We start from the raw sequence: 21,093 nt of genomic DNA, 5'->3' as shown, positions 1-21,093 counted from the left end.
TTTTTTTGTTTTGTTTTGTTTTTGCGGTACGCGGGCCTCTCACTGTTGCGGCCTCTCCCGTTGCGGAGCACAGGCTCCGGACGCGCAGGCTCAGCGGCCATGGCTCACGGGCCCAGCCGCTCCGCGGCATGTGGGATCCTCCCGGACCGGGGCACGAACCCATGTCCCCTGCCTTGGCAGGCGGACCCTCAACCACTGCGCCACCAGGGAAGCCCTGCAATCCCTTCTTAATCTCAACATCACCCAGATCGTTTTCCAACAGCCAGTTCCTATCTGTCAACTCACACCCTCTAGGACTCAAAAATTCTTCTACCCACTGGAGCTCCAACAGCTTTCACCGTTCCTCGCCCTTCTCATGTTTCATTTCTCTCCTTACGTGCCTTAAATTCCACGGCCAGTCATTAAAATTACTCCTTTGCACCTTCAGTCCTCTTGTTTCATTCTCATACTTGCTTGGGAAAACCTCTACCCTGGTTAAAACTGCCTGTGTGACTCTTTCACACCTGTAAGCACACAGATGGATACAGTTGAGGGAAATGCACAGTAAGTCTGGCTGCTCTTGTTGGAAATTCAAGACCGTGAACCTCAGTGGGCCCCTAGAGCTGCCCGTCAGTCCTGCTACATTCCCCTAACCCATTCACTCCTCTGGATTTCTGCTTCTACCTTGCTTCCTGTTCTCAAACAGCCCACGTCTGCCTACCACCAGCATCACACACTCACCTGAGACCTTGTTCCCTCTCTTACTGAGAAAATAGAAACTGTAAGGAAAGCATGTCCACAATCTCCACCAGCACTCCTGCTACCGCGGGTCAGCTATCCGCCCTCAGCTCTCAGCAGAGGCCAACTTCTCTCCTTGGGCACTAGTTCCCAACCCCTCCTACATCCTCGCTTTGCTCTGGTGATCCTGCATCTCTTACATCACCAGATTTTTATTTTCTATTGGATCGTTCCCATCAGCATACCATGCGCAGCTATTTCTCCCTTCCTAACCACTTCCACCTCTCCATGCTCTTCGAAAGAGTTGCCTGACGCCCCTGGCTCCAAATCCTCTCCTATCATTCTCTCTTGCGGCTCTTCTAGTCTGGCCACCGATAACCTCCACGTTGCTTCAACTATGGCTCCTCCTCAGTTCTACTCTTACTTGACCACATCAGCACAACTGGTCCCTCCCTTCTCCGGGAAGCATTTTCTTTACCTGGCTTCCAGGACAGCACCGTTTCCTGCTGTTCCTCCATCCTCACTGCCTGCTCGTCTCAGTCTCTTTTTCTGCTTCCTCCTCATTTGACCAACTTGTATATATTAGAGCAGCATTGCAAGGCTCAGAACTTGACCCTCACTCTCCACTCCAGTGATCCAGTCCTACGCCTCGAACCGTCATCTGTCTCCATGCTGGCGACTCCCATGTTGTGTGTCCAGTCTCTCCTCTGAACCGCAGACGCATATCCAGCCGCCTGCCTGGCATGTCCACAACCCAGCTCCCGGTCACCCCGCCGTCCTGCACTTCCCATCCAGCACTTCCTGTCTTTTTCATCCAATGGCAGCACCTCCAGTTGCTCAGTCCACAAGCCTTAGTCATCCTGGATTCCTCTCTTTCACGCTCCCCGTTCAATCTATCAGCAAATCTGGTTGGCTCCACCTTCAAAATATTGCCAAAATCTGACCACCTCACAGCTCTCTTCGCAGTCCAGGCTACCACTATCTCTCTCTCTCTCTTTTTTTTTTTGCGGTACGCGGGCCTCTCACTGTTGCGGCCTCTCCCGTTGCGGAGCACAGGCTCCGGACGCGCAGGCTCAGTGGCCATGGCTCACGGGCCCAGCCGCTCCGCGGCCCGTGGGATCCTCCCGGACCAGGGCACGAACCCGCGTCCCCTGCATTGGCAGGCGGACTCTCAACCGCTGCGCCACCAGGGAAGCCCGAGGCTACCGCTGTCTCTTGCCTGGGTTGCCACAGAGTCCTCCCAAATGACCTCTCTGCTTGCCCTCACCCCCATTTATTCTCAGTGCCAGGGTCAAAGTGACCCCTTTAAAACATGAGTCACTTCATGTCACTCCTTTGCTCAGGTACCCCCCATGCCCTTCACTCTCCCCTGTCCAGCCACGCCGGCCCATTAGCTTTTCCTCTGCTCCAGGCAAGCTTGCACCACCACTACTACCACCCCCAGGCTTTTGCTCTGCCTGCAGTGTCTTTCCCCCACGGCTGCATGGTCTGCTCCCCTCTCTTCAAGTCTTCGCTCAGATGTCATCCTCTCAGCGAAGCCTTCCGCAATCACCCTCTTTACAATCCTAATCTCACCCTGACCCCTGCACTGTTTCTCCCCACTAGAATCCCACGAGGGAGGGATTTTTTTATCTCGTTCACTGATATACCACCAGCATCAGTCTAGCACAAAGCAGTCGTTCACCAAATATTTGTCGAATGAACAAGCCTACTTCTCTTGAATGGGAGTGAAGAATTTCTAGGATGTGATGCAGTCTGGAGCCAAAACAAATGATCTTTTAAAATCAGAGCAACCTTGCAGATAAGTCCCAGCAGCTGCTGGTCACATCCAGCTTTTGCTCGTACTTTCCGCTCTTACCCAGGCCTGAAGAATACGGATGCCCGTGACCACGAGCTCTGCATCTGAGTCTCTGACTCACTGTATTGGCTCACGACCGTGAACAGGTGTTGATCTCCCCGGTTCAAGTTCTAGGTGAAACAGGGAGTCATTGCTGTGTGTCAGGCACTCTGCCTCCTTTCCTTACTTAGTCTTGGGAGCTATTGCCTTTCTTGGAAAGTAGATGAGAGAATCGTAAGACGTTAAAGATGATCGTCAGTGGCCCTATCTGCGCGGCACCCCGTGATGCAGTGGTTCCACCCTCTAAACTGAATCTTTCCTCTCTGAGACCTTTGTGAGGCTTGTTCATTTATATACAAGAAAAGCTTCACAAAGGTAGAAGTAGGAAGGCCCATTGGAACGACTGCTTTGTGCATTTTACAAGTGGTACAAAATAAACACTCTCCCAGGGAATCTGGGCTCTTCTGTCATCTTGGCCCTGGGTTTGAGGAAGTGGCGTCTTACGGCAGCAGTCCGCAACCTATTTGTCACACGGGACCGGCTTCATGGAAGACAATTTTTTCGCGGACTGGGGGCGGGGGTAGGGCATGGTTTGGGGATGATTCAAGCACATACGTTTATCGTGCACTTTATTTCTGTTATTATTACATTGTAATATGTAATGAAACAATTATACAACTCACCGTAATGCAGAATCAGTGGGAGCCCTGAGCTCGTTGTCACTTGCCACCCACTGACGGGGTTTTGATATGAGTCTGCCAGCGACTGATTTATTATGGTCTCTGTGCAGTCAGACCTCTCTGCTAACAACCATCTGTAGTTGCAGCCGCTCCCCAGCGCTAGCGTCACCGCCTCAGCTCCACCTCAGATCATCAGGCGTTAGATTCACAGAAGGAACGCGCAACCTAGATCCCTCGCATGCGCAGTTCACAGTAGGGCTCCCGCTCCTATGAGAATCTAATGCTGCCCCCATCTGACAGGAGGCGGAGCTCAGGCGGTAATGCGAGCGAAGGGAGCGGCTGTAATTGCTGGCCCGCTGTTCATCTCCTGCTGTGTGATGTCCCACCAGGGGGTTGGGGACCCCTGTCTTAAAGGACAGGCCTGCATGCCATCTCAGGGCTGAGCCTCCTGCCTTGATCATTTATAAGCTCAGCGCACCCCTCCCAGCTCCCCGGCAGGCTTCTGCGTGTTGCATAATGGGGGAGGGGGTGGGGCTCATGTTTGACCTGGAAACCCCTCTGTTCACCAGGGAGCCTCCCAGGATGACTGTCTTGCCGGGCAACCTGAATATGGTGGAAAAGTCCCGGAACTTCTCGGCTGACGACTGCTTCCACTCTCGGAGCACTGTCCTGCAGGGGCAGCCCTTTGGGGGTATCCCCACTGTGCTGTTCCTCAACGTTATCTTGTGGGTGGTGAGTTCTGGGCAGTGCAGTGGGCAGACAGAGAGGTCTCACCCAGGGTGGATGGTCCAGCTTTCACAAGTGATACAAGGGGCCCCAGCTGTCCGTGGATGCCAGCCACAGTGGTGGGAACTCTCTGAATGTCAGTCCTGCCCAGGGAGGCCCAGGGTGGGTGGGCTTGGAGAAGAGGAGGCTGCAGGAGCAGTGGAATCCCTGATTCTCTTCCTTGCACCCTTGTCCAAAGGTCCCCCTGGCCAGTGCCCTTGAGCCTCCCATCTGTCCCCTGGATGATTTATTCAACGAGTGCTCTGTCCACTGTTCTAAACATGCCACCAGCGCCTTCATTCAACCACTCTGAGCATCCACTCTGTGCTAGGATGCTGCTGGGCACTGGGAATCTAGAGTTGCAGAAGGCATGACCCCTACCCGGACAGAGCTGGCCACCTAGGGGGGAGCCCCTGGGGACCTCAGGGACAGTCTTCCCCATGGGAATTCAGGGGTCAGTCGAGGGGAAGGCATCCATGAGCTCTCTTGCGCCATATTGCTTTTCCTGACCTATAGGTCATCGTCTTGGTTTACTCCTTCCTCCGGAAAGCCGCATGGGACTACGGACGCCTGGCTTTGCTGATACACAACGACAGGTGAGGAGAGGCTGGGAGTCGGGAGTGAGCTGCTTGCTTCATTGGGGGTGTGCTGCCGTGACCAGGACACGGCTCTGACCAGTGCCCAAACTGCACAGGTGTCTCGTCAGCAGGTGGCATCTCATTACCACCCCTGCCCGTGTTCTAGCCCTCCCTGCATTAGGGTGACTTGGAGAGCAGCCACCTCTGGGCACGAGGCCACTTTTTTCTCAGATCTCAGCCTTTCTGGATCTCATGGCTCCCAAGATGCATTGGCCACCTGTCTGTGCCCAGAGCTGTGTGCTCAGCAAACACGTTGAGGCGTGTCTGCTACTGGGCAGGAGGGGACCACAGCCCTCAGCCCAGGGAGCAAGGCTGGCACCTAAGAACTTTCTCCTTTTCCACCTCCGCACTACCCTTCCTGGCCGGCAGCCTGACCTCGCTGATCTATGGGGAGCAGAGCGAGAAGACGTCTCCCTCGGATATTTCCCTGGAGATGGAACACAGGGACAAGGTGGGTGCTGGGGTGGTCCTGGGCCTGGTGAGGGCAGGGGCAGGGGTCCGGGCATCTGCAGGAAGGAGCGGGTTCATCAGCTGGGGCTTTGCAATCAGCCACCCAACCACTCCTAGCAACGTGACCTTGGACAAATGCCTCCACCTTGCCAAGCCTGTCTCCCCATCGGAAATATGGAGACACTGACTGTACTTGCCTCCTAGGGTGCCGAGAAGGTGGTGGCAGTAAGTGCACGAAGGAGAAAGGGAGCAAGGAAGGCCCTCCAGAGCGATGGAGTGGAGCTAAAGCGCTCTAGATGGTGCTCGGGGCTGGTCCGAGCTGAACTCCAGAAGAGAGGTCTGGCTTGCTGTCTCCACATCCTCACCTCCCTCTCACCCTCAACCCCTCACACGTGGCTCCCACCCAGACAGCCCCAGGGCCACCAACGGTCCCATGCGATGAAATCCAATGGGCTTTCCTCAGTTCTCATCTCTCAGAAACACCTGAGCCTGCGGATCATCTTCCCTCCCTTTTTTTTTTTTGCGGTACGCGGGCCTCTCACTGTTGTGGTCTCTCCCGTTGCGGAGCACAGGCTCCGGACGTGCAGGCTTAGCGGCCATGTCTCACGGGCCCAGCCGCTGCGCGACATGTGGGATCTTCCCGGACCGGGGCACGAACCCGTGTCCCCTGCCTCAGCAGGCGGACTGTCAACCACTGCGCCACCAGGGAAGCCCTCTTTTTAAGTTTTTTAGATAGCGTATATTTTATTTAAAAAAAATATTTATTTATTTATTGGCTGCGTCGGGTCTTAGTTGCGGCACACAGGATCTTTCGTGGCAGCGAATGGGCTTCTCTCTAGTTGTGGCCTGCAGGCTTAGTTGCCCCGCGGCATGTAGGATCTTAGTTCCCTGACCAGGAATCAAACCGGCATCCCCTGCATTGCAAGACCGATTCTCAACCACTGGACCACCAGTGAAGTCCCTGCATTCCTTTTCTTCAGCACTCTTAACCCAGTCTGTGATGATTCCTCATCTACACAGTTAATCTAGTGTGCCCACTTCCCCCACTGAGAGCTATACCGGTCCTACTCCCCACTGTCCCAGCACCTGGTCCAGCCTGTCATGTAATTAGTATCTGATATGTGTTTGTTGGAAGCAAATTTTCATCCCTCCAAGAGACCTGGTCCCTTTACCTGCCAAGACCTGCCCCTGACAAGAATGGGAGCCTCAGACAGGTTCACGTCCTGGAGGTTTCCTCTGTCGAATAAGGACAGTAACACCTACCTTGCAAAACAATTCTCAGATTTAGCTTTAGAAACATCACTTCAGGTTTGTGTGGTTTTTTTTTCTGTACAAGGACATTTTATTTTAAAAATATCTAGAAGATAAATCATGATGGCAGCAGTGGGATAGTCAAACAGAAGAGGGTAGGAATTAGACACGGAGGAAGAGTGCGCTGAGGTAGCCCCTGCAGGGCCCCAGGCAGATGGCGAGGCCTCAGCCAGGCTGAGTGGAGTGGGTGAAGTGAACAGGTCTCCTCAGCACCCTCAGCAAGTCAGGGCAGATGTGGCGGGAGTGGGGACGATGGAGCCACCGGGGTGGGTGCAGTGAACTGACCGCCGTCACTCAGGCTTGTCAGCTGAGCTGGCTCCTGGGAGCCTGTGGCCATTTCCACGGGGTGGGGAGAAAAGGAGAGATGTGTCTGCTTCTCAGGCCCACTGTTCGGCTGCCAAGTTTTCTGAATGGTTTATGCCTTTCAGAGGTACAAGATGTATGCAGGGGAGTGTGTGTGTGCGTGTGTGTGTGTGCACGTGTGTGTGTGAGAGAGAGAGGGAGAGAGAAAGAGAGAATATGGGTCCATACCTGGTCACTCACACATCTGTGTCCATGTGCCTTTCATGGGTACATAGGCCACACTTCTACTCACTACCTCTGTCCTCCCACTGATACTCCTCCACTCTGCATATCCACTAGGGCCCGTCAGCAAACCTGCTTGCTCCCTTAATGAATTGCATGTTGGCCCAGAGGTGGGAGGTGAGGAAAGACTCCCCATGTAGGGAAGGGGTGGCCAGACTCTCAGCCCAAGTCTTGTCTAGCAATTCACCCCCTCCCTGGGACTTTCCCAGTCGCCACTGCCACCATCATGCCATTTCCCGTCATCGCTCTGCCTCATACCCGGGCTTTTATCCCTACTTTAGTTCCCTAGGATATAGCTGGGGAAATGGTCCCCCCACAGTGGACATTCCGGATGGGCATTCCCACTGTCAACCCACCCAGCACAGGGAGGAGGCCTAGAAGGTGGGCCTTACACCTAAGGGAGCAAGGAACCTCCTTCTGTTTCATGTTTGCCTGCCCCTCATTTTTTCCTTTTGGGAAATATGCCTTCCCCAATCCATGTGGTTCTGGGGGACTATCAACCAAGTGGGCCTGCCTGGGTCGCTGATGGGCTCGTGACCCAATCAAGAGCTGCAGCCTTTTCCAAGGTTTTGCCAAACCCCCTGGGATCCCAGAAGGAAGCATGCACCAGGGTAACTGAAGCAGCTACCACATCTGGCAGCTTTCAGAGCTGTGGCCCTCTGCCTACCCTATGCATACAGTTCCCGAGCTGACTGCCTCTCTAGCCCCTCCCAGCCCCCGGCTGAGGCCACCTTTTCCCACCACCCGGAAACTCCAGACAGCAAGACCCTGAGAGAAATGTATAATCTACAGGACCCCCAGATGCAGAAGAAGAAACCCAGCTCAAGTTAGCATTATAACAAAAGGGTGATGTGTGGCCTGAGTGTGGGGAAATCTAAGGGAAGCAGCTGCTTCAGGTACAGCTAGATCCAGGAAGTCCAGCATTGCCACCAGGATCCCCTCTGTGGTCCTCTCTCCTCTGAGCAGCCTTTTTATCTCAGACAGGCTCCTGCATGTGGCATCAAAGACTCACCAAGCCCCGCCAGGATGCCTGGTATTGACCGAGATGCAAGAACTCAGAGGAAGACCCTTCTCCCAACACCCATATCAGTCCCCTTAAGAGCATTTTGCTTGGCCCCTCTTGGGTCATGTTCCCGTTGGTCAACTGACCACTGGTAGCAGACACCTTCTTGACGGACAGTCCACCGGGCCACATGCATAGGGGAGGGGCATTTCCCAGAAGGAAGCAAGGAGGGACAGACAGAAAGCAATTGACATCCACCCCAAAGTCCCTTCTCTCCCTCCAGTCTGAGGCCCACCCTCTAAGCCACCACTCGCTGTAACAGGATGCCCGACTTCTGAAAAGACATCTCCCTCAGCACCGATTCCAGTCCAGACCTTGCCGGGGGAGGAAGCCCCGGACACTGCCTCACTGCCTCAGATGCCCCAGCGCTGGGTTTTCTCACACTTTCTCTCCTTTTTCCCCAGGGCTTCTATTCCTGGTTTTTCAACACCATCACCATGAAGTAAGTGCCTGAGCTTCCTGAGCCTTATCTGGGGGAGGGTGGGGACAGGGTCTCCTGCCCTGCAGGACCAGGCCTTGGACCTAAATTCTGTGCCCCAACGTCCACTCCCCACTCCCCCTGCCCACCACAGCCCAGCCCTGGCAGGGGACGCTTTCCGGTGTTCCATGCTTTTATGAAGCCCACACGAGGAAAAAGAAATCCTTCCCAGGTACTCTTTGCTTTACTTCCATGAACATCATTCCTCATATTTGCCTAGATGGAAAAAACAAAAACCACCAGGCGGAAGGGCAGGCTTCCTCTCCCAGCCTCCATGCCCATTACGGAGGGACAGCCCCTGGCCCACCACACCTTCTGGATCTCTTTAATGTGAGACCCCACTTGGCAAGGAGAGAGACCCCGAGTCATCTGTCATCTCCCGATGGCCTCATACCAGCCAGATGCCTCCGCAGAGCAGACACCTGTCAGAGCTCCATGCCTCCACACACATGCACACACACGTGCATACACACTTACATGTGTGCACACAGCTGTCTCCACCTCAGAGCGCTGTGTGTTCCTGGGCTCTCCCTAAATATCCCCCATCTGGCCTGCCCTGCCTGTCCTTCGAACCCCTCGTCCAGGGTCCGTCCTTTCCTGGTGATGCCTGCCTTAGGGTGCAGCCTCAGTGCTCCCCAGAGGCCACCTGCACCAGGGGCCTGCCTGGACCTGCACATCTGCTTCTTTGCCAAGGCCCTTAGGGTTTCTTCCTTCATGTACCTCCATGCCCACACCATTCAAGGGCCTTGCTGGGAGCATTCAGACATTGCCGCAAGATCCCATCCACCCACATGAGCTACACCAGGGCACCTGTCTTTCCCCAGACCTGTTGAAGGGCCTGGGACCCTTTGGGGGCACAAGATACCATGACTGGGCCTTGGGAATCCAGAGCTGGGCTTGGGACCAGCAGCCTCTGGGGTTTGAGCCCCAGCTCCACTGGTGGAGGACTCCCCATGGCCTTGGCCTCTCGTCTTCGTTCATCGTTCACCAGAGTCCCGAGGAAGTGATACAGCTAGTTTGTGCGTGGGTGGGAATCCTAGCCACATGTTGGGGGAGTGGAGGGGAGACTTTTATTTCTTGACACCTTCTCTGGTTTTGCTTTGTTAAAACGTGCACAGGCTTGCATAAATACATTTTTATTAAGAGAAACCTATACCTCCAGTCTCTCATGCCCCTATTCATGACCGCCCTTTCCTGCAGAAGCCAAAGTCCCAGCGCACAAAGCCCACTCAGTCTAGTTAGAAAAACATGGGTTGACAAGACCTGCTACACATGATTGATAATGGGGAGAGCATAACTGCTGGGCAAAGGGCATTTGGGAGAGCGAGAAATTAATTCCAATTTGGGGGTTCAGAAGAAGCATAGTTTTGAGCGAGGCCTTGAGGAATGGGAAGAATTTTGACCGTTGTGATGTGGAGGGCCCATCAGAAATTAAGGACTGCATGAGCAAAGGTTTGGGGCAGAGATGGGCAGGGAGTGTCCAGAAATGGTAAATCTTCTGGTGTGGCTAGAAACAAGAGTACATAGCAAGAGAGGGGATGAAAGATTAGGCCAGAAGGATCAGCTGGGATCTTGACTACCATACCGAGAACCTTGGCTTTTGATTTAGAGGCAGCAGGGAGCCAGTGACTACTTTTGAGCGGGACACTCAGGTGATGTCTGTTTGTAGGCAGGGGCATGAGGGGTGAATGGCAGTAGAAAGAGTCCAAAGGCAACGTGAGCAGCTAAGAAGGTTTTTCCAGTGTCCAGGTGAGAGGTGGTGGTGACCAGGGAAACAACGCGGAGGAGACGTGGGGAGGGAGATGATGGGGCAACAACAGTCAATGGGTTGTTTCCACCTGGCTTCCACCTGGTTAGGAAAAAGTGAGAAATCGAGGTCTGGTTTCTGCGGAGGGTAATAATACCACCAGTTGGGAGATGAGGAGATATGATGAGTTGGGAAATTAATGACATAGGGCCAGGGTGAGCATGTGAGTTGACCGCAGGCTGTTGCAAAACAGGATTAAAGCTTAGGAGAAGGGTCGGAGCTAGAGATTTAGACAGGATATGGGTGCACAGAGGTCGTAGTTGAAGTCATGGGAGCAGACGGGACACCCAAGGGAAAGGGCCCAAGGAAGAGACCGGTTGGGACAAGAGGAAAAGGTGGCAACCTCTAGGGCACGGGCTCACTGAAGCCAGGCAGGCGCGAGGTCCAGACAGGGTGTGGTCAGCAGCCTCCAGCCCTACAAGGTTGAGTAGCATGAGTGCTCAGCAGAGGATGTCGGCTTTGGAGATGCGAATCTCCAGTGGGAGCGCAGTTCCAGGACGAGGAGATGTCCAGGAAGTAGAGGCAGAGAATGGAAGCCACCTTTTTCAAGAGGTGGGTGGGAGCAGGGAAGGAAGGATATTGGATGGAACTTGAAGGGAAACTGGTGAAGGAGTGGATGCTTAAGGAGTTTCTTGGGGTTTTGTTTTTTTAAGAGCAGCAAGTGAGCACTTGAACCTGGCTGTAGTTGAAAGGGAAGAAGTGTGAGCGTCTGTAGAGACAGATGGATGTTAATTTAAAGATGAGACAGGTAGAGCAAGTCTCCAGCAAGAGGTAGAGGAGAGGAAGTGATTAGAGCAGAGATGAGCATTAATTGTGAGTAGGAGAAAGAGTGATGCCTGGAATGTCATGGGGCCAGCACTTTAAAGAGTGGCAGGAAGAGAACAGAATTGAGTAGAGGAATATGTATAGGCAGACTCAAAAATTCAGGCTTCCCTCAGAACTGTAAGATAGGCTGCTGAGTATAACCTGCGCTTCCGGTGCAGATGGAGCAATGGGCCTAGTGGGGAGGTGGGAATTGTCAGCCCAGAAAGGAGATTCTTGTGTTCTTCGTCCCGTCCAGCCCTCTGCTCCCTCCACCTGGTTGGAGGCTCTCACCCTGCCTCTGGCACACTGTTTCTATCAGGTGAGCAGATCTTGGCACCCCAAGCCTGCAGGGGGACATTCCCCCATTCTCCCTTCTCACCAGTTCTCATCCACCCCATTCTTGGGATTTAATTCTCAAGTCCAAGGCAGGAAGTATTTTAACTGCTTGAAGTTAAAAAAAGGTTGAGAGCTCTAAATAATTACCTAAATGGTGAGACTGAAAGCCTTGAAGATATGCTCTTTGTAATATTGTTGAAAAATAAATCTGAATCCTGGACTGAATGCTAGAAGTTGCATGCAACCTTCAGGTCTGATCAGAGGGCAAGGGTGAGTAAACTATGGCACACGTACAGAAAAGTGCACAAAAAATGTGTCCAGCTCAGTCATCACAAGCAAAGCCTATACAAGCACCATCCCGATAAAGAATTAGAACATTGCCAAGACCCCAGAAGCCCTCCTCCTTCTCCCTCCCAATCTCCTATCACCTCCCGCCTCTCCAAAGGTAACCAGTATCCTGACTTCTAACTCTGTAGTTCAATATTGCCTATTTTAGAACTTTGTATATGAAATGATATGGTATGTATTGTTTGTGCCTGGCATCTTTCACTCAACGTTGCATTTGTGGGGTTCAGCTATGGTCATTCACTTTTATCTCTGTATGGTATTTCATTACATACAAATAATGTGATATATATAGCTCACTATATATATATATATATATATATATTTCACTACATATATATTTCAATTCTTGTGTCCATTCTACCTTTGATAGACAATTAGGTTGTTTCCAGTTTGGGGCTGTTACAAATAACGCGTCTGTGACATTCTTATACATGTCTCTTGGTGCCCATGTGCATGTATTTCTGTTGGGTATAAACCTAGGACTGGAATTGCTAGGTCATAGGGTATACTTATAGTCAACTTCTGTAGATAATGTCCACTCTTATCCAAAGCTGAGTAAGTACCCATGAGTGTGAGAGAGCTCCCGGCATCCCACACCCTTGCCAGCACTTTCTCACCAACACTTTCCTCACCGACTTTCCAACTTTGGCCATTCTGGGAGTGTGGAGTGATACCTCACTGTGGCTTTAAGTACCCCTTTTTAATTTAAGGAACAACTTTTTGAAAAATAGGATGAATCCTGTTATCACTAATGGTTTATTCAGTGCCTGCGCTATAGCAAGCATTCAAAATGTTTGAAGAAGCAATGAAAGAGGAAATAAATGCCTGATTTAAGAGGGCTTCCGGATTCCCAGGAGTGTATCTGTAGCCTCTATCTTTGATATGCCTGTGAAATTCAGTGAAATACATTTCAGGCATAACAAGTTTTGAGAAGGGTGATATCTCTAAAGATTAAAAACTCGGGGGTAGGGTGGTCATCTTCTCTCCCTTTCCTCTATCTACCTCCGACTTCCGTTGTAGCCACACTGGCTCCTGAGCAATGTCCTTGTCTCTGTGTCTCTTCCAGGAACGAAGATCTGATTAGCAAGTGTGGAGACGATGCCCGTATCTACATCATGTTCCAGTATCATCTTATCATCCTTGTGCTTATCCTCTGCATCCCCTCCTTGGGCATCATTTTGCCCATCAACTACACTGGAAATGTTCTGGGTAGGCAGAGCTCAGCAGGTCCCGGGCCCGGCCCACTAGACCTAAGAGGCAGCACGGTAGGCAGGACAGAGCTTGGGTCTTGAGCGTCTAGGAATCTAAATTTTAATTGCACTTCTCAAAATTAGTTATGTGACCTTAGGCAACCCACGCTTCGGTTCTCTCACATGGAAACCGGAGATGATACCTCTTTTGGTATAAATTTGGCCCAGGGCCTGGCACACAGAAGGCAGATAGTAGTAATTCAGTCTAAAACTGAATGTTTGTTTATGACCCCACACTGCACCTGTCCAGGTGTTCCTAGAGGCCTTGTTATGACATGTGACCCACTACAAAGATCTCTGGACCTGATCTCTCTCTGTACCCACTCTGATGGACACAGCATGCAGAATTTCTCATAGGGATTCTATCCACACTCCTTATAACAGGGTAAATTTTCACACAATAATGTGGTGGGTGAGGGCTTGGACTTCAAAGACAGAAAAATCATGGTTCCCCAACTTTTACCCACGTCTGCTTCCCAGAGAATTATTTCATCTTATACAGTGTCCTCAGGCCTCAGTTTCCTCAACTGTCATAGGGATAGAGAGACAATGTGTGTCAAGTGGTTGGCACAGTGCCTGATAGTGGGCACTTTGAATAACAGCCAGGGTTTCACTAGGAAATGCAAACATAGAGCTGTATGAGGCCCATACAACTAGGTGGTACAAGATAGCACCTTAAGTGCCCAGGTGGCAGCCAGGTGTACCCTGATTGCTCAAGTTTCCACCTATTTCTCCTCGGCCAGAGGTAGACCTCAGTTACTTCAAGGTAGCATCCATTTCTCATGCTACCAAATACCACCACCAGAGTAAATAACTACTGAGCCCTGCCTTCCCAGATTCTCATCGTAAGAGCTAGTATGTTGGCAATGATAGTACGGCAACGATAGTATGATTTCATAAAACTTGGAGATGTCTAAACCAGCATACTGATACACTCAGCCAGAAGGATTTACTCTGTTTGAATGAGGCAGCAATGCATTTTCAGAAGTTCTGGGTTTTGTGATTGTTGCCAGCAGTAACAGTGTTGCTAATTTCATCATTCCGCTCATGGTGGGGCTGCCGGGTCCCTCCCACAAGCATTCACCGGTGTCTACCCTGAGTCAGTCACGCTCTGGGGTTGCCGCACCAATGCTCGGTCTTGCTTCACAGCCGAGGAGCCCCAGTCAGCAGTCCCAGGGAGGAGAGGAGGCTTCTGATGGGGCTGTTTGGAAGCTGAGGACAAGCTCTGGGGAGCTAGAAGGAAGACCAGGACGTAGACAAGCATCTCTAGACCCCGGGCATTCACTCAGGAATCCTGAAGTCTGGCACCCAACCAGTCAAGGTGCCAGGCTTGAGGTCAGCAACTTTCTTCTCTTTCAGACTGGAATAGTCACTTTGGTCGGACCACCATTGTCAATGTCTCCACAGAGTAGGTACCTGATCCTCTTACCTCCCATTCTACTGGCTTGGGGGCTGGGTGTTAGCGTGGAGGGATGGTCCAATGCATGGGTCAGGAGCATGAGCTCCACTCTGCTGATAAGAAAGGCCTGGTTTCCTTGGGAGCCCAGGTTCCAAGTGGGATGCCAGAAGTTGCATCCTCTTGGTAAGGAGGTATTCTTGGTGCCTCAGTGCCCCCATCTCTGTAATGGATGGAACTGCCTAAACCGGTCACTCCTGAAGATTTGCAAAGATGGTCCTATTTGCTCAGTATGTCCAGCTCCCAGCAGTAAGCAGAGGTTTAAGGTATTGCTTCCCTGCCCACAAAATGGTTCAGGTCAACCCTCATATAACCGAGTGAAGCTCAGACCTGACTCCCACAGCAGCGAGACTAAGGAACCACAGGAGCTGGGTTCATGTCCCGGCTTTGCCATTAGCCGGCCCTGGGTCTGGGGCAGTGCACCCTCCCGCTCTGAGCTTCATCCATAGTTCATGGCGGGGGAAGAGCTGTTGGACATGACCTCTAAGCCACCTCCAGCCCTCATGGTCCGGGAACCTGTGGATTTTAACATCAGCCAACCCAGTTGGTGACCAGATCAATCTGTACTGAGCCAGATGCGGCCCTGCCGGTCCAGGCTGAGACATCAGTCCTCCCCTAGATCTCATGGCCAGGCTTGGCCGACTTCCTGACAAAGCTGAAGCGCTACTTCCAGTACCTGAAGCAGGTGTGAGTGGGGTTTGCACGCTCCTGCCCCACCTCTCCTTGCCCCACCCCTGGTCCCCTGCCCCTGCGCCCCTGCAAACTCCATCAAATTCCAGATCCATCAAAGTCCAAACTCAGCAGAATGGTTGGGCACCCTCTCGCCTCCACCTTCAACCAACTCTTTCCCGGGTACTGGCAACACCAGAGCGGAGCTTACCAGCCTCTCCCAGGCCGGCCACTGTTGTAGGTGTGGCACCTACAACTTCCCAACTAGAAGTGAATTTTAATAGGGCAGCGAAGAGCCTTCAACGTTTGTAAATCCATACTGGCAGAGAGCTGGAATGTCCCTTAGGGACCGTGTCACCTTGCCCCCTCTGAGAACACTGAGGAGAGAAACATGTAACTAGATGGGGAAGGTTAGGTGAAACGCCAGTGCGGGGACAGTGGTGAGGAGATATTTTGAAGCAAGGCAGCCTTTCTCTCGTCCAACTGCACCAAATAAGGCGGGCCCTATTTCCGAGCAGTCATCCTGGCTGGATGCCTTGGGACAGCATCACGTGAGCACAGAGCCCAAGGGCCAGCCCTCTTCCTACCCCAGGGAGGCGGGCCGAATCTGCAGGCCTGTGTGTGACCCCAGAGTCCCTTACCAGAGAGGCCGGGGGGCCCCTCCTGCTGTCCTCACGGTCGGCGGGGGCGGCCTGAGCCACAGCTGCCGGCAGCACGACACGGCATGAAGAGTGTAAGTGCTTCTGCAGCTCCGGGCTCACCTCCCGGCACTGCCACAGCTAGGAGTGACCTCAAGCGGTCACTCTAGCCCTTGTTTCCCTACGGGTAAAATGAAGACATTCACAGTACCACCTTTACGAGGTACAAGAGTCTAGTGAGAAGATGTCCACAAAGCATCTAGTCCCACCCTGGGCCTGACGTATAGTAAACACTCAATTAATGTGAGCCTCTATTAATTGGAGTGGACATCCCCTTCTCCATTCCCTTCCAAGGTGCCTGAGGGTCTGGAGGCACGAGAGGGTGGCGCTGGGGAGACCGTGTGGGGTGGAAGAGGGGGTCTCACGCCTCCTGTGTCTTGTTCTTGGCAGGAGTAAGTTCCTGTGGCTGCACAGCTTCTTCGCTTTCTTATACTTTGTCACCAACTTCCTCTTCATGACTCATCACTGTTTAGGGTTTGTGCCCAAGAAGAGCTACAAGGTGAGTAAGTGAAAAGAGCTACTAGAACAACACCCTCTCGGCTAGAGGCTCTCCCCAGCTGGACACCATCCCACTCCCATACTTCGGAGGCATCCCAGCTTGGTGTGTTCTGCACACCTGGGGGTGGGGGGCAGTCTCACCTGAGTAGGGCAAGCCTCCTCTGCTTATCCCTGGGAATCGTCACCTGGCACATCTGTCTGGGCTGTTAAACCACTAATACACTTCCAAACCAATTGGTAAATAGCTGCTCCCAGGTGCCTCCTCCCCCTGCACCCCTGCTGCCCTGGACCCTCTCCAAGGACCCCTGGACCTCCCCACCATCAGAAAACTAAAGGCTTAACTGAGCCCTGAACCTGCGGGGGGCCTCCATCTTCAGCGGCCAGTGCCCCTTGCTGACCCTCTGGGTAGATATTTTGACTTGCTGTGCCCAAGCTCCTTGCCCTTCCACCATCTCCCTGAGGTCAGAGACCCCATGTCCTGCCCCAGTGTTGTCCCCACTGTCTTGGTCTGTGTGTCCCCCATCCTACCTCCCAAGCAGACCCTGAGACAGGGATTTAAGTAGCGTTCACTTATTTGGGAGGTGATCCCAGGAAGGACCACTAGGTGGGTAGGGTCTTCTGCGGTGGACGGTGGCAGGTAAAAGCGAGATCAGCTCCTGCAAGCTGTCCATCCTAAAGGACGGATTCACTTTACCCCACCCCAGAATGCAAACGCACATACCCCTGAAAGGTAATCCCGAATGTTTCAGCCTGAGGCTTGGGCACCCCTGACCAGTCTGGACTCGGCCACTTCAGCTTTCCTTCTTGCCACCAGAAGCTTCTTCTGCCCAGACTCCCCTCTCTTGCAGCACAGTTTACCAGACTGTCGCCTTGAGGCGATGGCTCAGGAAGACATTTCCCACTCACAGAATAAAATGTGGACTTTGAGGGGCTTCCACATTCCCTCCCCAGAGTCCAGTTCACCTCCTAACTCCCCGGTGCAGTCTGATGAGAGAGACGACCCAGCGAGGTGGGACGTCACTTGGAGCAGCGGAGGTGCGGGGAGACTGTAAATCAGCAAAACAGTATGAGCAGAGCCCTTGCAGGGCGTGGGCTGTGGTCCTTCCCCAGGCCCTGTCTGCAGCCTCTGGCTCTTCCGCCCTCCATCACAGCCGTCTACGGCAAGGGGTCCACGGGGGGCACAGAGATTAACAGAGGTGTGGCTTCCCTGGCTGCAGCTTCCCACGGCCTGCTGACCTCAGGGACACAGGCTGGGGAAGCTGACACTTGGCTTACCCAGCAAGGAGGCGGCCTGATGTGAGTAGAAAACCGACTCCAGGTGGTTCTGGGCCACCTGAAGACCCAGACTCCAGGAGTCCTGTGTGAGCACAGGCTTCTTTCTCCATTGACCTTCCCCACCTAGGTCACAAGGACACTAATGATCACCTATGTCCCCACGGACATCCAAGACCCGGAGATCATCATTAAGCATTTCCAGTAAGTGGGTCGGGCGGGCTGAGGCATGGACTGCATCCTCCTGGTAACCCTGCCTGGGTCCTCATGTGGGTAGTGATGCACAGGACGGTGGAGTGGGGCTGTGGGTCACCCTAGATTCAGCCCAGGATCAACCTTTAAGAATGGGGAGGCCCTGGTTGGGGCCGGAGCAGGGTTTCTGAAGTCAGGGAATTTCTGCATGACGTGGGTGTGATGGGGGATGCCTTTCCCTTGTACCTCCAACTGTGGAGCCCAGGGAGCTGCCAGACGGCAGTTATCTAGAGCGGGTCATCTTGAGGCAACTTTTGTGACCCGAGTTCCTAGCCACAGGAGCCAGTTATCTCTCCGTGAGCAGCAGTTTCCAGCTCTGCTCCCTGGCCCTGTTCTGTGTCACCTGGGGAAGATGTGGCAACTCTCAGATTAACAGGGATCAACCCTGACATCCAGCCTTAGGAGCAAGGGGTGGATTCTACCATCCAAGCACCAGGAACCATGGGTATAGCTGAGCCCCCTAGCCCTGTAGGCTGTAGCTCTGGGTAGGGGGTGGGGGGTGGGGAGGGGGGAGGTCCCCAGCCCTACAGAATGGCTCAACCTCCATGTTTGTGGCTTCAGTGAGGCCTATCCAGGGTGCGTCGTGACCAGAGTCCACTTCTGCTACGACGTCAGGACCCTGATTGACTTGGACGATCAGAGGTGAGGCTGTAGCGGGACCTGTCTGAATCTGGGGTGGGGAGAGAAGGAGAGGTTGTGGCTCTGCTGGCACCCTGACCACAAGATCCTTCTCCCGTTGCCCATTGGCTGACAGGCGCCATGCAATGCGGGGCCGGCTCTATTATACTGCCAAGGCCAAGAAGAAGGGGAAGGTGATGATCAAGATCCACCCCTGCTCCCGGCTGTGCTTCTGCAAGTGCTGGGCTTGCTTTAAAGAGGTAACTGGCAAGGGCATCGGGGGACACAGCGGAGGGGCTAGGGCACCGGGTCTCCAGGCTTTGTCCAGGGCTCTGGGCAGCGCCCCTTGCCCGCACCCTGGGGCCACAGGCCTCATTCAGGTCTGCTCCGTGCTGCGGCACCTGGCTCCCTCTTTCCTTTCCACCCGTCCTATCTCGCTGTTGAGAGGAGTCTTCCTTGGGGCCCCCTCCAGAGCGATCCAGGGATGCTTGTTCTTGGCCCCCCCTGGGCTTGGATGGGAGGACCAGCGAGGACACAGCAGGCTGCTATAGGCTCCCAGGCCTCAGGCTTTCAGAGAGCTAGGACAGGAATATTTAAAAGCAGTGGATTCAGTCTTACCGCCCAACCACCGTGGCTAGAAGGAGGTCTTGGCAGGACTGAACTCCAGCGAGTCCAGAAAAAGAATCATCTCCTTTCCTGAAAATGCTACAGACACATTCTATCACTCCTCTGGAGGCTACTCGGAGTCCAAAGGCACCCCCTTAGCCCCAGCGATGCCTCGCTTTCGCTAGATCTAAGAGCAGGGAGCTAATCTCAGAGTCATAGCCTCTTCCTCTTCTAGAGCTGGGATCTTGGAGCCCACCTGGGGTCCTGAGCTTTTTGCCGGGCTTCCAAGGGAGCCGGGGATGGAACCAAGGCCTCGGGCCTGCCGCCTGAGTGCAGAGAGGCCTCACGTCCGGGCGTGAGGCCGGAGCTCTGGCTGCTCCAGCTCTGAGGGCCGCATCTCACCCCAGGTAGATGCAGAGCAGTATTATAGTGAGCTGGAGGAGCAGCTGACTGATGCGTTCAACGCCGAGCTCAACCGCGTTCGGCTGAAGCGTCTGGACCTGACCTTTGTCACCTTCCAGGACTCCAGGATGACAAAGCAGTGAGTGCCGGGGCCAGCTGCTTGCTGTGCCCAGCCCAGCCCTGACAGCGGGCCTCTGCTTCTCTGAAACCATCCTCTTTCACCCCCATTCCAGCCAAGGGGAGGAGGAGAGAGAGCCTCCCTCCGGTTCGCCATATTCTGCCCTCCCCTCGACCCCTCCATGCTCCTCATGGGCATGGCAGCCGCCATCTTGCTTTCTAGAGCATGGCCACATCCGTCTTCCCCCAGCTGCCAGGCTCAGCTTGTCTCCAGAGATGCCCAGGCCCTGGGCTCTTCACTCCCATATGTTCTTGCTCCAGCACAGAAGTGGTCAGAGTAGCTGTTGACCTCTTGGTTCCTCCTCCGGGCCTTGACAAGAATGGCACCCAGTTCTCCCTCATTGCACATCACCCCTCCCCTCACCACGAGTGACAGAGTCAGGGTAGAGAAGCCCTGCTTGCCATTTCTCCTCTCCTGCTGCAAGCCTCCCCTGATTCATAGCCCTACTGCCTCTTCTCTCCTCCACGCCAGCCTCTGGCAGCCCCACCTTGATAGGGAGTGGATGAGGGCCACTCTGGAATGTTCTGGAAGGAATCTTAGGACTGGGTCAAATAGATGAGAGCCTCAGAATCAGTCTTTTGAGGATTATGGGGCCCTCCTCTCCCCGAGGGAGCCTGATCACTCACAACATTTGTCCTCACCCACCCCAGCCCTACCAAGGAACAGTGGCACAGGCTAGAGTTTAGTCGCAAAAAAATTGTGTACAGTTTTGCAAGTCACTTACACCCTCAAATTTCTTACCTATCAAATTTGATTACTTATATCTTCCCTGTCCTCCTCCCAGAGGGTTAAGAAGGGATATGTGTTCTAGTTAGTGTATGTGTTATATAAAACAATACACCTACATAGGACAGTAACTCTCTGAGAACACTCTCCGTAGAGAGCATCTAAGGTTAAATTACAGCAGATGTGTGAGTTAGAAAACCAAAGGTGAGGCTCCAGTGCCGGCACCCGCCCCTCTTTGGCTGTGTCTTCAGTAACCTGTGCGATTAAGACGGTGTTAATCACCGATTAGCACAGTGTCATGCACTGTGTAGAACTCAATAGTCGGTAGCTACGGACACGAAGACGGGGCTGAAATGAGTACCTCTCCCGTCAACCTCACAGAAAGAGCGCGTCTTTGTGCTGTCACTACTGTTAAGGGGAAAAGACATGAACCGAGAACTGTGTGGCCCCCTTTTTTCCTGAACAGGCCCTCCCTCTAATGCCCCTTTCGTCCAGTGACTAGGCCTTGGGGACTGCCCACTTACAAGGTCGAGAGAGACATAGCCAAGTCTCCAAGAATTCCCAGGAAGTGGATGAGCCTCTACCTGTGGGACGGCCACAGCGGCCCCGGGCCCCTGGCATGAGCCCTCCCCCCCCCCGCGGGCCGGCG

At 53.4% G+C, this 21,093-nt stretch overlaps 1 protein-coding gene across 1 annotated transcript in view; it reads left to right on the top strand.

The window, feature by feature from the left end:
* The window catches only part of TMEM63C (transmembrane protein 63C), a 59,319-nt gene that overhangs the window by 20,785 nt on the left and 17,441 nt on the right, over window positions 1-21,093 (top strand). Inside the window, exons 2-12 of the mRNA XM_024737862.1 lie at window positions 3,804-3,966; window positions 4,516-4,595; window positions 5,007-5,088; window positions 8,451-8,488; window positions 12,886-13,028; window positions 14,429-14,477; window positions 16,283-16,391; window positions 17,793-17,866; window positions 18,476-18,556; window positions 18,669-18,792; window positions 19,546-19,679. Of these exons, the coding sequence (XP_024593630.1) occupies window positions 3,817-3,966; window positions 4,516-4,595; window positions 5,007-5,088; window positions 8,451-8,488; window positions 12,886-13,028; window positions 14,429-14,477; window positions 16,283-16,391; window positions 17,793-17,866; window positions 18,476-18,556; window positions 18,669-18,792; window positions 19,546-19,679 (1,064 nt within the window). The 5' untranslated portion in view covers window positions 3,804-3,816. The remainder of the gene's footprint in view (window positions 1-3,803; window positions 3,967-4,515; window positions 4,596-5,006; window positions 5,089-8,450; window positions 8,489-12,885; window positions 13,029-14,428; window positions 14,478-16,282; window positions 16,392-17,792; window positions 17,867-18,475; window positions 18,557-18,668; window positions 18,793-19,545; window positions 19,680-21,093) is intronic.

This window comes from Neophocaena asiaeorientalis, unplaced genomic scaffold, assembly GCF_003031525.2.
Source record: "Neophocaena asiaeorientalis asiaeorientalis breed wild unplaced genomic scaffold, Neophocaena_asiaeorientalis_V1.1 scaffold49, whole genome shotgun sequence".
Taxonomy (NCBI): domain Eukaryota; kingdom Metazoa; phylum Chordata; class Mammalia; order Artiodactyla; family Phocoenidae; genus Neophocaena; species Neophocaena asiaeorientalis.
The sequence above is the reverse complement of the archived record's forward strand: the minus strand, read 5'-3'. Positions and strand labels throughout refer to the sequence as shown.